The sequence below is a fragment of the Acomys minous genome, assembly GCF_964271855.1.
Source record: "Acomys minous genome assembly, chromosome: 4".
Taxonomy (NCBI): domain Eukaryota; kingdom Metazoa; phylum Chordata; class Mammalia; order Rodentia; family Muridae; genus Acomys; species Acomys minous.
In genome coordinates this window covers 11,882,351-11,896,099 of record NC_140486.1, presented here as the reverse complement: position 1 = coordinate 11,896,099, position 13,749 = coordinate 11,882,351, and the positions used below count along the sequence as shown (strand labels likewise).

General features: G+C 41.5%; 1 protein-coding gene across 3 annotated transcripts in view; it reads left to right on the top strand.

Annotated features, from left to right (window-relative positions):
* SKOR2 (SKI family transcriptional corepressor 2) overlaps positions 1-13,749 on the top strand; it is a 50,828-nt gene that overhangs the window by 17,788 nt on the left and 19,291 nt on the right. For all 3 annotated transcript variants that reach the window (XM_084780825.1, XM_084780824.1, XM_084780823.1), the window contains 2 exons: positions 11,526-11,591; positions 11,979-12,077. In XM_084780825.1, the coding sequence (XP_084636951.1) occupies positions 11,526-11,591; positions 11,979-12,077 (165 nt within the window). The remainder of the gene's footprint in view (positions 1-11,525; positions 11,592-11,978; positions 12,078-13,749) is intronic.

Genomic DNA, 13,749 nt, shown 5'->3' with positions numbered 1-13,749 from the left:
GGAACAGGGAGCACTTGACGAATTTCTGCTTCTCTCCCTTCAAACAGACACTCTCAGAAAGAGTTTAAAAGCTGCTGTCATACCTTAGTGCTGGTATTAATTACTTATCTAATTTGGGGGGATTTTTATTTGGTTCATTTTGGTTTTTTTTTTTTTTTTTATGCAACCTCACTTTGTAACCTCCCTGAAGCCTGGAATCTGACAGAATGACATGGGCTGTGTACTTTATAACAGCTTAACCCTTTCAGGGGCAGGATATGGGCCCTCAGTTTCCATTTGCTTTCCCTAATTAGTTTAGTTTTAATTTAGTGATGCTTTTTAAAGTTAATACATTACAATTATGTGCATTAGTTGTTCGGATTGTTTTGACTGCCTGTATTTGGAAGTTCTGACTCTGGAGTTGGCCATTAATGATTCTGTGGTGCAAATTACAAGATACATTTTGTATTTGATACGAAATGTAGATGATCACTTACAGGATGATTCATAGTAGATGCTACACTTCAGCTACTAAACACTAATTATTCTAAGTCTGCTCTGCTAAATTCTTCCTCTATTTTAGGTATAATTTTTAAGGGAATTATATATGCTATAAAAATGTAAAAATGTGCATAGCTTTCCAAGAGGTGGCAATGATTTGCATAAAACCATGGATAATTTGATATTTAAAATAGTTTACATGGGATTTAATGGGAGAATCCAAGTTCTACAGTCTGAGATCATTTCTCTTTAGAAAACATAACTTGTTACATTGTGTTTAGCAACTGTACCCATGATTTTTAGAAAGACTTTTGAGCTAAATGTTCAATAAGTGACCTGGATGGGATTTTAAAAGAAGTTTCTGGGCTTACCTGAAAGGGTGTTCATGTCCTCACATCCATTCAGAACAGTAAACTCTGACTCGCCCTCAGAGCCTTGAGAATGATAGCCAGAGTGGATAAAAAACTACTGCATCCACTGTTGTTTAGTTTGCAGCTGAAAATGCAAATGCTAAAAGGACATAAGCAAAAGTGCAGACAGAATCCATGTTCACACAAACATTCCATGGTGCCTGGAGCTCAGAGCAGCACAGTCAATAGTTATGTTGGTAATAACACCTACTCATATTATTGATATATTGCCGGTCCCTTTCTCACAATAATTAATTTGATACAGATTCCCAGAGAAGTTTGTTCCATATCGATTTTTCCATGTCACAGTCTTACCCTCACATTATTCAGGGAAGTATGTGAGTGGTATGTTAGACGATATTATTATCCTGTAATGAGTTGGAGAATGGGAGGATGCAAACACTACTGGAGTGTGCAACTTTCTGGTGAATGGTGTTGAGTTGGTGCTAGAATATACAGCCACAAGAAGTTCATCTTTGTGATGCCGTTGAACTTTTTCTTTATTTCATCTATGACTTAATCTATTCTGAGATGGGGTTTCCCCGGATTGCCCAGGCTAATCTCAAATCCATGGGCTCAAGCAAGTCACCTGCCTAGGCCTCCTCAAGAGTCGATACTACCAGTGGGCACCACTGCTCCTGACTTTGTACGGAGAATTTTAAACCTCAGAAGGTTGAAGAGGTTGGGGTTTTGTGCGACTTCGCTTGCTATGCTTTCAGCTGTCGCTGACTTGTAAAACAGATTAGCCTGTGGTCTTCCTGTTGAAATACACTTAAGAAAATCCCAGGATGGGCACCTGTGGTTTGGTATTAATTTATTTCATCATAATCAGATTCTATTCATTTGGCAATGTCAAAACTAAAACAAGTCAAACAGATTGTGAGCATATATGGCTTGCTGCTTGGTAGCAGCAGACAAATGCCAAGCCCAGTGCCGCCTAGTCTCTGGAGAGGTTTCTCTCCATATGACAACTGTTGGCTTTCCTGACTGCCTGAGTCCTTGCGCTTTACTCATTAGTGCCACACTTAGCTTAGAATGCCCACTGCGTGCTAGGTAGTTCACTAAACTGTGAGAATTCAGATAGATAGATAGATAGATAGATAGACAAATAGATAGATATCAAACTAGCCAGATACATCACATATATGATCAGAATATATATAGGATATATATATATATATCACCCAAGCCACACCCATAATCCTAGAACTTAGGAGGCTGAGGCAGGAGGACCACAAATTTCAACTAAGCTGTATAGTGAGAACTTGCCCCCAAAACAAAACCCAAATCGAAAAAAGTAACACCACCTAGGGGGGATTACACATGTACTCCTTCAGCCAGCATTTAACTCAATCACCATTTGTGAAGACTTGCAGTACAATATTTAATTCCTTCACATAAGAAGAGCATGGGAGAACAAAACCACTTTTTTTTTTAAACTGCCCGGTAAATCAGCAGGCAGTTTTTGCTTTTATATGAATTTTTCATTCTCATGGTAATCACCAATGCAATTACCAGGAAGCCTCAGTAGTTACGTAAAGAAACAGACATGTCTATCCTCGGTGGCATTAACTGGCCCCTTATATAAATTCAGTTCATCTGAAGCCGTTATTTCTGTGGATCAGTTGTTTCCCCTTTTAGTTCACTATCACCTTTATTCCAAGACCTCAGCTCTATTGATAAGTTATTTGTTGACATTCGCAACTGAGTTTTTTAAATTTCTCTCTGGGAAAGCATCATGCATAGTAGATGTTGTACTGTGTATGATTCAAGGGGCCAAACAAGATAGTCTTCAGCAACCAAAACTCCCCAGGAGGCAGTAGAACCTTAAAAGTACACTAAGCCAGACAGAATTAAACACCTAGTAGCTTGGTCAAACTATTACCAACTCAACGCTGCAGATGACAGGACTTCACTTGCAATCCCAAAGTGCGTTTTGCATCTCTGCTTTGAATAACTTCAGTGAAGTTAAGTGATTTGAAATTGAATGCAGTGTGGTAAGCTGGTGAGACAGAGCCTTTGCGGGTCAAGAAAATGAAGGAAAGAGGCATCCTCCTGCCTTCCAACCCCTGACAGTGTAGAAACACCAGCACCTGCAGACTCCAGGCACGGCTGCATCTTGTTATATGTATAGAAGTTTTAAAATCAATTTGATTTCCACGGATATGATTCTCTAGTGTACTTAATATGCTGTGGATGGATTTCCAAGAATAGTAAGAAGCACTTACACTTCTCATGAATATATAGCAGATGAGGCGCTCTGATTTATTATTCCATTCACTTTTAGAACATGCTTATGATTTAAAAAAAAAAAAAAGCAAAAGAGGAGAACTTAAAACTTAAAAACCAGAGCAGTGGACCTGAGTTTTAATTCTTTCACTTGTAAGGGAACTTTTGTGTAAGTTTGTTTCTAAGTTTTTCTGCCTATAGAATTTAACAAAACCTCTAATTTATTATGAACATTCTTCCAGGTAACACATTTTGAAGCTGTTCAATACATGCACCCAGAATTAAATGATCACTGTATTTCAGACATCTACTTTTCTGTTTACGATTTTTTTCTTCATGCTAATGATTTTTTTAATTATGTGAAACTCAAAGAGATAGAAAACAATGAAAAGCTTTGTAGAAAAAAATTAGAGTTGTTAAAGTGGTAGAAAGAGAGAGCCACCTCCTGCAAGTTGTTCTCTGACCTCCACATTCACGTATCACATTTATGCGTGCACATGCACACACACACACAAATAAATAAATAAATGTGAAACAAACACAAATATCACATAGCATTAACTTACATAGCATTAGCTCAATTCTAAAATTCAAGAGAAATCTAGAATGACCTCCATAGTCACACATATGTACGTATATATGTAACATACGTTCATGGGATTTGTTTGTTCTTTGAGCCAAGGCCTCCCTCTATAGTCAGACTGTCCTCAAACTCTTGGTCCTCCTGACTTTGCCTCCTGAGTGCTGGGTCTACAAGCACGTGTAGCCACAGCCAGCATCAATAATACATTCTGAGCATCAATCACGCAGTGTACCATCACTGGTTTTTATTATAACCTCCCTGGCATCACAGACTCCAACTGTTTCTCTGTCTTTTTCATTCAACCAGCCTGTTCTGTAGCATACCCGCTTTGGTGACTTTTTCTTTTCTTTTTTTTCTTTTTGCCTCTGGTTTCGTTAACTTACAAAAGTGTAAAGCACTACAAAGAAGTAGTTTAGTGTAGATATAACATCAAAAAGTTAGCAGGACTATTTTCCGCTGACAGAGGAGAACATTGTTTAACTTTGCTCCTTACATGCTTGATTTGGTAACGTTTGTGTGCGAGTATCTACATTCCTGTGCGTGTGGGTGCACACGTGTGCGTGTGGGTGCACACGTGTGCATGTGGGTGCACACGTGTGCGTGTGGAGACTAGAGATCGTTACTGAGTGTCTTCCTTCATCACTGTCCACCTTACACAAGGAGACAGAGTCTCTCTCTCTCTCTCTCTCTCTCTCTCTCTCTCTCTCTCTCTCTCTCTCTCTCATCTGAACTCAAAACTCACTGATTCTGCTAGTCTAGCTAGCTCGTTTGTTGAGGGGTCTCTGTCTGGGGTACAGGCCGGCCATGACATCCGCCTGTTTAAGCAGATGCCTGGGATCCCAACTCCAGTCTTCATAATTGACCTGCTAAGCAGTCTCCCTGGCCTCCTGAATTGATTTCTTACGCCTGGATGCTAAATATCCTTAAAAAGAACCCTGTGAGCCACATGTTGTATTGAAATTTTGATTATTCCAATTGCAGATTAATTTTGACTCATTCTAACCTGCACCTCTAAGATGCATTATAAGAGAAGAGAAAAGGTGCAGAAAAGTCCTAAGCTAGATTACAAAGCTAAGGCCAGTTATTAAAATTCAGTGCTTATTTTGAGAATTCAACAGGCCTGTGTGGCAAGGCCAGGCCCTGTTAGGGTGCCAGGAGGCAAGAGAGTAGAGTCTCCGTGCAGCTGGAGGGGCTGTGGCAGGGTGCTGGCAACATCATGTGGGGCCCATCTCCACCTCTGACTGTGTGAGACATCTGCTCCCCTGCACCAAAACACAGACAGGAGTGCACGAGTCCCCAGGGGCTGCTGAAGCATTTGTTTGCGGGACACAGTCATCTGAATGTGAGACTACATATCAATCTCACATACAGGCATTATCCCAAATCAAAAAATGTTTATCTGTTTTGAAGAGACCTTCCAGGGAATACACGCTTTCTTCCTGTACAAGCAAATGTGCTCTACAAAAATATTTTTGCCAAGTGTCCTCAGTAACAATATTGGGAGGAGCAATGTGCTGGCTGCTGTGGCTGCTGTGGCTGCTGTGGCTGCTGTGGCTGCTGTGGCTGCTGTGGCTGCTGTGGCTGCTGGCTGGCAGAGCCTATGAGCCCTGTTTGTGGCTCAAGGAAGAATTTGGGGAGATAGCTAAGGCATGGGAGTAGGACACCAAGAGGGGTGGCTTTTAGTAGAAGGAATAGGAAAAAGCTACTTCTCTTACTCCTTCTTTTAAGACCCGGCATCTGACATTGTGCCCCATAAGACACCCTACATTCAGACTCAGGTTACAATGTCTAAATTTTATTTATTGAACTCAAATTTTTAAATTTTGTATTTTCCTTGAAATTTTCATACATGTATACAATGTTCTTTGAACATATCTACCCCCTCCGAACTCCCAGAATCCTCCATCATGTCTTCCTCTCAACTTCAAGTCCTCTTTTTATATGTATTTATTTATGTATTTATTTACTGCTATGTTTAACCCACTGAGTTCAACAGGATCGTCCACTGGGCCTTGGGAGGCCCCCAGCAGCCACACCCCTAAAGGCATGTGCCTTTCCTTTACTCACAGTCAGTAACTGCCAAAGCTTCTCCACTAGGGAACATGGGATCCCTCTCCCACAACCCATGCTGGAGTTTTTAACCAGCTTGATCTTACACAGATCTTATCCAGATACACACAGCTACCATGAGCTCCTGTGCGCAATAGCCATGCCGTGTCCAGAAGACCACATTCACGGCGCTCCTCCAAGTCCTCTGACCCCTAACATTCTTTCCAGATCTTACTCCTCAGTGCTCTCTGAGGCTTGGGTGGGGAGGCTGCTCAGTGCAGGCAGGTGGCTGAGCACCCACAGTCACTATTCTCAGCACTTGGAGCGGGTTTGAGTCTCTGCATTGACCACTACCTACATCAGTAAGAAACTTCTCTGACCAAGGCTGGAAGCAGCACCAATCCATAAACATCAATGTTTAGAAGGGAGTTGACAACACGACACCATCGACACATTCTTCCCCAGCCCCATAGCTCCATAGCCAAGAGCTTGGACCATATTTACCATACCAGCTTTGAATTCTCTCCTCAAGTCCAATAAAAAATGTGTTGCCAAGTAGTAGTAGTAGTAGTAGTAGTAGTAGTAGTAGTAGTAGTAGTAGTAGTAGTAGTAATAATAATAATAATAATAATAATAATAATAATAATGTGTTGCCTTTTCTACACCAGTCTTACCACTACTACACCCATGGGCACACCTTGGTCAGTGTAGCAGTATGGAGGCCCTGTGTGGATCAGACCACTGATGGCTCTTCTCCACCTGCAGAGCACATTCCACCATTATGGAAGTGGGCTGCCAGGGAGAGTGTCAGTGACATCTATCTTATTAGCTTCTTTTCCTGTCCTATGGCCACCAACAGAAGATGGCATCTCATCTATTTGTGATACTGGCATCACCGAACCCAGGGAAAGGAGTGTACCTAACATGCAGGGGCCCTAGGTTTCATCTCAAGCAAATAAAATGAAAATAAATCATGAACATAGATAGAAAATGAAAAGTTTTATAATAAAATTATTGTTGTAATAGAATTAATTAATCCTAATACATCTGATATTTTTACTGGGTGCCATGGCAGACATGTGTGCTTATTAATAATTCCATGTTTTAGCTAGAATTTAGACTGTGTTTTCACATAGACACTTTGAAAATGTCAGACAAGAACAAAACTAATTTTTTTGGAGAGGACATCACAAACTTCCCAATAGACTGAGGACAGTTCTCAAGAGACTAAAATATAGTTAGCCTGATTTAGTCTGATTATAAAATGAATCAAAATATATTTTCTCTCTTGTAAGAGTTATGTTTAACTATAAGAAAAAAGAACTAGTTTAACAATTCTGACAAATTTACAATAGCACTGGCTGATGTTTCTTTCACAGACTAGAATAAATTAGTACAGCAGGCATCTGTGGAATGTATTTTCCTACCTTGGGGTAGGGTGGTGGGTGTTGCTGCTTCCAGAAAGCAAATGTCCTAGGCAGGAAGCAAAGGGGTAAAGAAAAGATACTTAGAACTTCAGCCCAGGAAGTGGGTGACCATGGGCATTTGCAAAAACCTGAGGCTGCTTCACAGAAGCAGCATCTTAGTCCTATGTGGTGCTGAAACAAGAATTATTTCTCTGTGCTCTCGGAGCTGTGAGGTTCGAGGTCAAGGTAGCAGCAGACACAGCGTCTCATGGGGGCTTCTTAGGAGCTGCATCGGCAGCTATTTCCTGACCACACAGGGTATGACACTACAGTGCCCTGAAGATGGCACTGATGTCGTCAGCCATGATGACCTAAGCAACCCCACTGGCTGAACTGCCTCGGGAGCCATCATCCTGAAGGTTGGGGCTTAGGTAAATGAAGGTTGCTGAACTAGAAATGCTCAGTTCATACCAAGGAGACTTAAATGACATTTCACTTTGGAATAGGAAGTGGGGAAAGGGCCAGGTACCTCAAGCAAGACCAACAATATAAGGCAAGATAATCCACAGTGAGAAATACAGGCCTGAATACAGTAAAAGATTTGTGTTGGTAATAAAGACAGATGAGCTGGGGGGCAAGGCAGCAGGAACCCAGGTATAAGAAAAAAAACTCTAGAGGAGTTTAGAGTGAATATTATTCCCTGTAAAGACCAGGGAATCCATTACAGGTTCTTGAATAAGAGTATGCCACAATATTTAAGAGAAACCGCTTGCTCTTGAGCCTATAAAGTTATGCTAATGAATTTACTGACTGATTCTCTCTCTGTCTCTCTGTCTCTCTCTCTGTCTCTCTGTCTCTGTCTCTGTCTCTGTCTCTGTCTCTGTCTCTGTCTCTCTCTCTCTCTCTCTCTCTCTCTCTCTGTCTCTCTCTCTGTCTCTCTGTTTCTCTGTCTCTGTCTCTCCTTTTCTCTCTCTCTCTCTCTCTGTTTCTCTGTCTCTGTCTCTCCTTCTCTCTCTCTCTCTCTCTCTCTCTCTCTCTCTCTCTCTCTCTCTCTCTGTGTGTGTGTGTGTGTGTGTGTGTGTGTGTGTGTGTGTGTGTGTGAATTTGAGTCCTTGCTCATTTGTTATTTACTACTGATGTATGCCTTAGCGTGGCACATTCTTATATCTATCCCTCTTGCCTATTTTCTGAGTGGCTGAGTGTGGGCAAACCCAAGGGTGGGATGGAACATCTCTGGAACATGAGGCCACCTGTGCTAGAGGACCCCAGAGAGAATACGAAGGCAAGCCATGTGCTCAGGCCTTGGCTTGTGGTTGCACCTGGTTGCCGTGAGGTTTGTCCTACAAGGCACACTGCTGCCTCTGCCAGCACGGATCATGAAGACTCCATGAGAAGGCAACACATCCCTAAGCTGCAGGTTTGGGTCTCCTCCCTCCACCAATGCATTTATACTCTAATTATCCATTTTTTTCCCACTTCAAACACTTGTGTTTTCTTCTACCGTCTGGTATGTTTGAGGCCAGGTCTCTAAGAAAGATATTTCTCCTATGCATAATGTTCCGTCTTCTGTCTCTAAACCATGAGGTGTCTAAGCTCCCCTCACCCTCTAGGCTTGTAAATATTTTTTTAAAGAGGGATGTAGGGAGAGAAAAGGTAAGCATTTTAGTTTTGGGAAGCTTCCAAAGCCATTCATTAATTTTGAAAAGTGGAATGCATCTAACCTGATGGAATATTTATAAAAATTGGAGGCTCGTTGTCAACTAAATCACTTTTATTTAATCTAGTATTAGACTGCTTTTTTTTTTCTGACCAGATGGAAAACATTAGTGGTGATAGTGAGCAAACATCCACACTCCCAGAGGTCATTTTTAACCACCATTAACAATCTGGTTTTCACAGATTAGCAGTGATGCAGAAAGCACCAGTCCAGGAAGACAGCACAAAGCACAGGCGACACTGCTTCTGTGTCCTTACTTACCTAATACCAGACACTTAAAAACCTCAGGGTAAAGCAGACATTTATAGCTTCTAAGCTCTAAACTGGCCATTTTTGCTCAGAAATTGTAGTAAAATCTCTATTTGCAGTAAACACTGACACAAAATGTTACTAAAACCTCCACAGAGCTGATGAAAAGCCCATTGTTAATGTCAACAGTAGATTTTCCTGTAATCAGTTCATTTCCATTTATTAGCTATTGATTTAGGGGTAGTCTATACATATAATGCTAGTAAGTATGAAGGGGAAAGGAAACATAGTTTTATACATCTTAATTTTTAAATGTATTCATCCCATTGAAATGTAATACATGATAAACAGTTCTCAGAATATTTAGTGAATCAAAAAGTCTGGTCTGCAACATGGTAAGAACATGGCTTCTAGAAATGTGTTCACATCTCACCTAAGTCATGCTTAGGTGCAAAAATTGTAGACTGGGACAGCGCCATGTCACTGTGTGTGAGTAAGCACAGAGGCAGGCACCTGCTTGCTCTTCTCTGTTGCGATTCAGCAGTGCATCAATAGGAAACTCCCATCCTGGTCAACTGGCACTACATACGCAGACCTGCACCTAACACACGTTTACCTTCATTCCAAAACACCACCATGCTTGGTTTACATATTAATGATTTGTTATCAACCTATTACTTTTCTAGTAGAGGATCTAATTCCTTAGAGATCTACAACTGGGATACGTCACGGGCTTTTTCCTCACTACAAGGAGAAGAAAACCAAGTTGAGACTAGAGAGAGAGGTCAAGTTCCAGATGTGCCGGAATGAAGTCATGTGACTCTGCTCTGTTTGTTAGAGGATGCCATTCAGGAATGTGGGAGTGTGAAGGATGTATTAGGCTTCGCCCCTGAGTATGCATGTATTTGGGAATATATGAGTGCATATATCAGTTACATATAACTCCTTAAAGAGACAGATGCACATTCATGTGTCCCTTCGCACACTCCAGTCAGCATGTGGAACACAGATGCCTGTCCATGGTATAGGTTGCTGCTTTGGGAAGAAATTCTGTTTCTCTTTTTATAGACATTTGAACTTGGCAATGAGATCTCCCAGGATTCCAACAGGTGCCTAGGGGCCATTATGCTCCATTTCTTGCCGAGGGAAAGGAATAAATAGCAGAGAGAGGATCTAAGTGACACATACTGGCTGCAGCGATGACTTAGGACTTATGTCCCCCTGGGGTTCCTTTAGTAAGAACAAAGACCTTTGCTGAGGGCTTGTTCTATATGTCTGGTGCCATGGTGGGCACTGGCTGGCTGGAGAGAAGAGACAGAGCTCCTGCCTCCGGTAGTGCCTGGCCTAGTGGGTGAGGGAAAGAAGGCAGGCAAAGTCCTGGGCCAGGGGCTGCAGGCACAGAGGAGTGGCCTCACCTCTCAGATCCAGTGTGGGGAATCCATTAAACCTTCTTGGAGAACCACCATTTGCACTACCACACCTGTCTAGACAAAACCAGGAGGCCAGTCCCGCCATGTGGCTCTCACAGAAATTAGCTTGAAAATCTGAAAACACAATCATCTGATTAGCTGAAGGAATGGGGTAAGCCTCCGGATATTTGTAGATAGATGCGTTGTTTAATTCCCCATGTTCTAGCGAGCACGCAGAGAACAGTGAGCACACAGGAGCGACCGTCTAACCTTTATTCGTAACATAGACGGCTGGCTTTTTGAGTTTGGCCCAGATTCGCTCCTTACCACCACAAAAACCGTGCAATGAAAAAACCAGACCTCGTAGTGATCATCTTGACCCGAGCTGATGTGAGCTGTGGCTGCCACACATAAGAAGCGTTTCCATTAACAACGTTCTCCAGTTTTGGAAATCTGCAACCCGCTCCACTCACCAAGGAAGCAAAACCTGTGCTTAGCTCCTGAGCCCCACCCTCTGCTCCCAGGGCCATTTTTATTGGTCCCAGATGAGAAGCTACCACTGAATAAGTAAATATTTACAAACTAACAGGTTAACTTATTTCACATATTGGCTATAGCGTACATTTCTTTCAGCTGGCTGTCAACGGCTAGGAAAGCCTCCGTGCATATGACTGTTTTCCTAAGACAAGCCAAGGGTTCCTTCCTTTTTCTCTGTTCCAAATTTTGAGGGTACCAGAAGTTTAGGACACTCCCACCTCTGCCAGTGTCAAGGGCTTTCCAGGGAGAGCATGCATCCTGACGTCAGAGACCCTGCTTTTAGTGCTACTGTGACTCAAAGGGGAGCTACTCATTCACAGGAGCAGTATCTAGTCCTGTGAATTTCTAATGTCAGGTTACGCTAAATAATAAACTTTTTCTAGATGTAAAAAAAATTTTTTAAGCTCTGGAAAATAGTCCATGCAAACTAATATTTTTCCTTTTTTTTTTTTTAAGGTGAACACACTCAAGAAACCAATTCACCTCATTCACTCAAAAAGGATGTAGAAAATATGGGGAAAGGTAAAGACAAGTCTTAATGCTGTATCCTTCTCTTAGCTATTAAAGAGTACAGAGATAATAAGAAGATATTTTCGTTCTGCACCATATTTTAAGCTTGACAAGCAACATATGAATAATATATGGACCATTGGATGGACATAATTGAGATTAATGCATACATATCAATCAATACATGACACTGTAATATAATACTTTAAAATAATATATTACATTGATTTATATTCATGGATTTCTGCACAAAATCTATCCTATGTCTATGCAACACTTTTTAAACTGGTAAAATATTTTGTCTTATAATAACAAATTGCCAGATATAACAGTTCTCTGGAGAGTTATTTGTAAAGATTAGTAAAATGGCTCTTCTTTCCATCCCCCCCCCCCCATTAGAGGAACTTCAGAAGGTTTTATTTGAGCAAATAGATTTACGGAGACGACTGGAGCAAGAATTCCAAGTGTTAAAGGGAAACACGTCCTTCCCGGTGTTCAGTAAGGAGCTTTTTCTTTTCATTCTCTGTGTGACGTTTGCTAGAATGTTTACCGTTAGGTTCAAGAGTGTAAGGCTGAGCCAGAGCGGCTAAGCACACAGGCGTCCCAAGCTCTGCCTAAGTGGTCATACACGTTCCTCCCTAATCTGTGCTTAAAATTAACTCAAAGACAGAATTTCTCACAAGAGCATTTGCTATTTATGCTCTGATATATGGGTAGCTCTGTGTGTGTGTGTGTGTGTGTGTGTGTGTGTGTGTGTGTGTGTGCTCGCATGTGCATCTTAAAATATGTATATAAACACATCATTCAGTATGAATGTATTCATGTTCAAATACATCCAGATTACATATTTTAATATACAATAATTCCTTGGTATTTATATTTCCAAAAGTAGGAAGAACAAAGGGACAATTAATTACCCTTTATCCTCAGATAGCTCTGGTTAGCTGCTGGTGTGGAGATGTGTTTAAACATGAAGATTTAAACAAGCTGGTTTCCACGAGTCGATTTGCTCACGGTAGCTCCTCTATCTTGTGGGGGTGGGGGGTTGGGGGGTGGGGGTGGGCAGGATAGTCCAGGCAGCGCCCAATGGATGCGTGAAACTCACAGATAGTTTCAAGCCCTCTCTGTACTCTTTTCCTCTATAATCACATTCCTATGACAAAGTTTAATTTGTGAGATATTAGTAAAAAAAAACCAAGGACAAAAATAGAACAATGATCTACACCATAATAAAGGTTATATAATATTTATGATTGTTTATTTCTAGAATTTCCACTTAATATTTTTAGGCCACACTTGACCTTGTGTAAAACAGAACCAGTGAAAGCAGACCAGAGTTAAGGGGCATTGCCATAATTAAATCAATTTAATTTTAATAGTTTTACACTATCAATCTATTTTAATGCAAAACTCCCTTCCGATGTAAAGCAGGAAACCTAACAAGTTTTCGCATTGCTCCCAGATCATAGAATTTCAGAAAGGCTTTATGGTAGGTGTCCATATAAAATTCAAAAATTCACATGCCATGGGGTGGGCTAGCACAGGAACAAATGCATCTTGGGAGTGTTTTTCAGGCTTCTGGGCATTTCAGTTAGTCACATTCTCCTCTTCAGAGAAATGAAAGTCAGAAAAAAAAATAGCATGCAAACCATTGTTTAGAATTTATTTTATTTTTTAACTGTGTGTGTGTATGTATGTCTGTGTATGTACCTCCCCTGCCCCCCCTCCCCCGTGACCCACTCCCATGCGTTCCTGGAGCTGGAGTTAGTAGGCAGTTTCGAGCTGCCCAGCACGGGTGCTAAGAATCAAACCCTAGTCCCCTTTGTGAGCAGAACGTGCCCCTAACCGCTGAGCTACCTCTCCAACAGCATTATTTTCTAAAGTATGCAAACACTTTTTAGGATGCCATCATGTCTTGTGTAATCTGGGCATCACAAAACCTGAACTGCATGAAGCTCTAGCCTTCTAGGCTAAGGAAGAATGTAACCCGTGGTCCCCACGGCAGAGAGGACAGCTAATGGCTTGTTCCCATGTAGCTAGGATGATCTAATTGGCAGTCAGGGCATCACTGCTGTAGGTCTGGCAGCCCCAAAGTGCCCTCTCAGTTCCCCAGGAGGCCAGTGTGCTCATAACTTGTTCTATTAGTAACAGCTAATTAATACTCATTTAA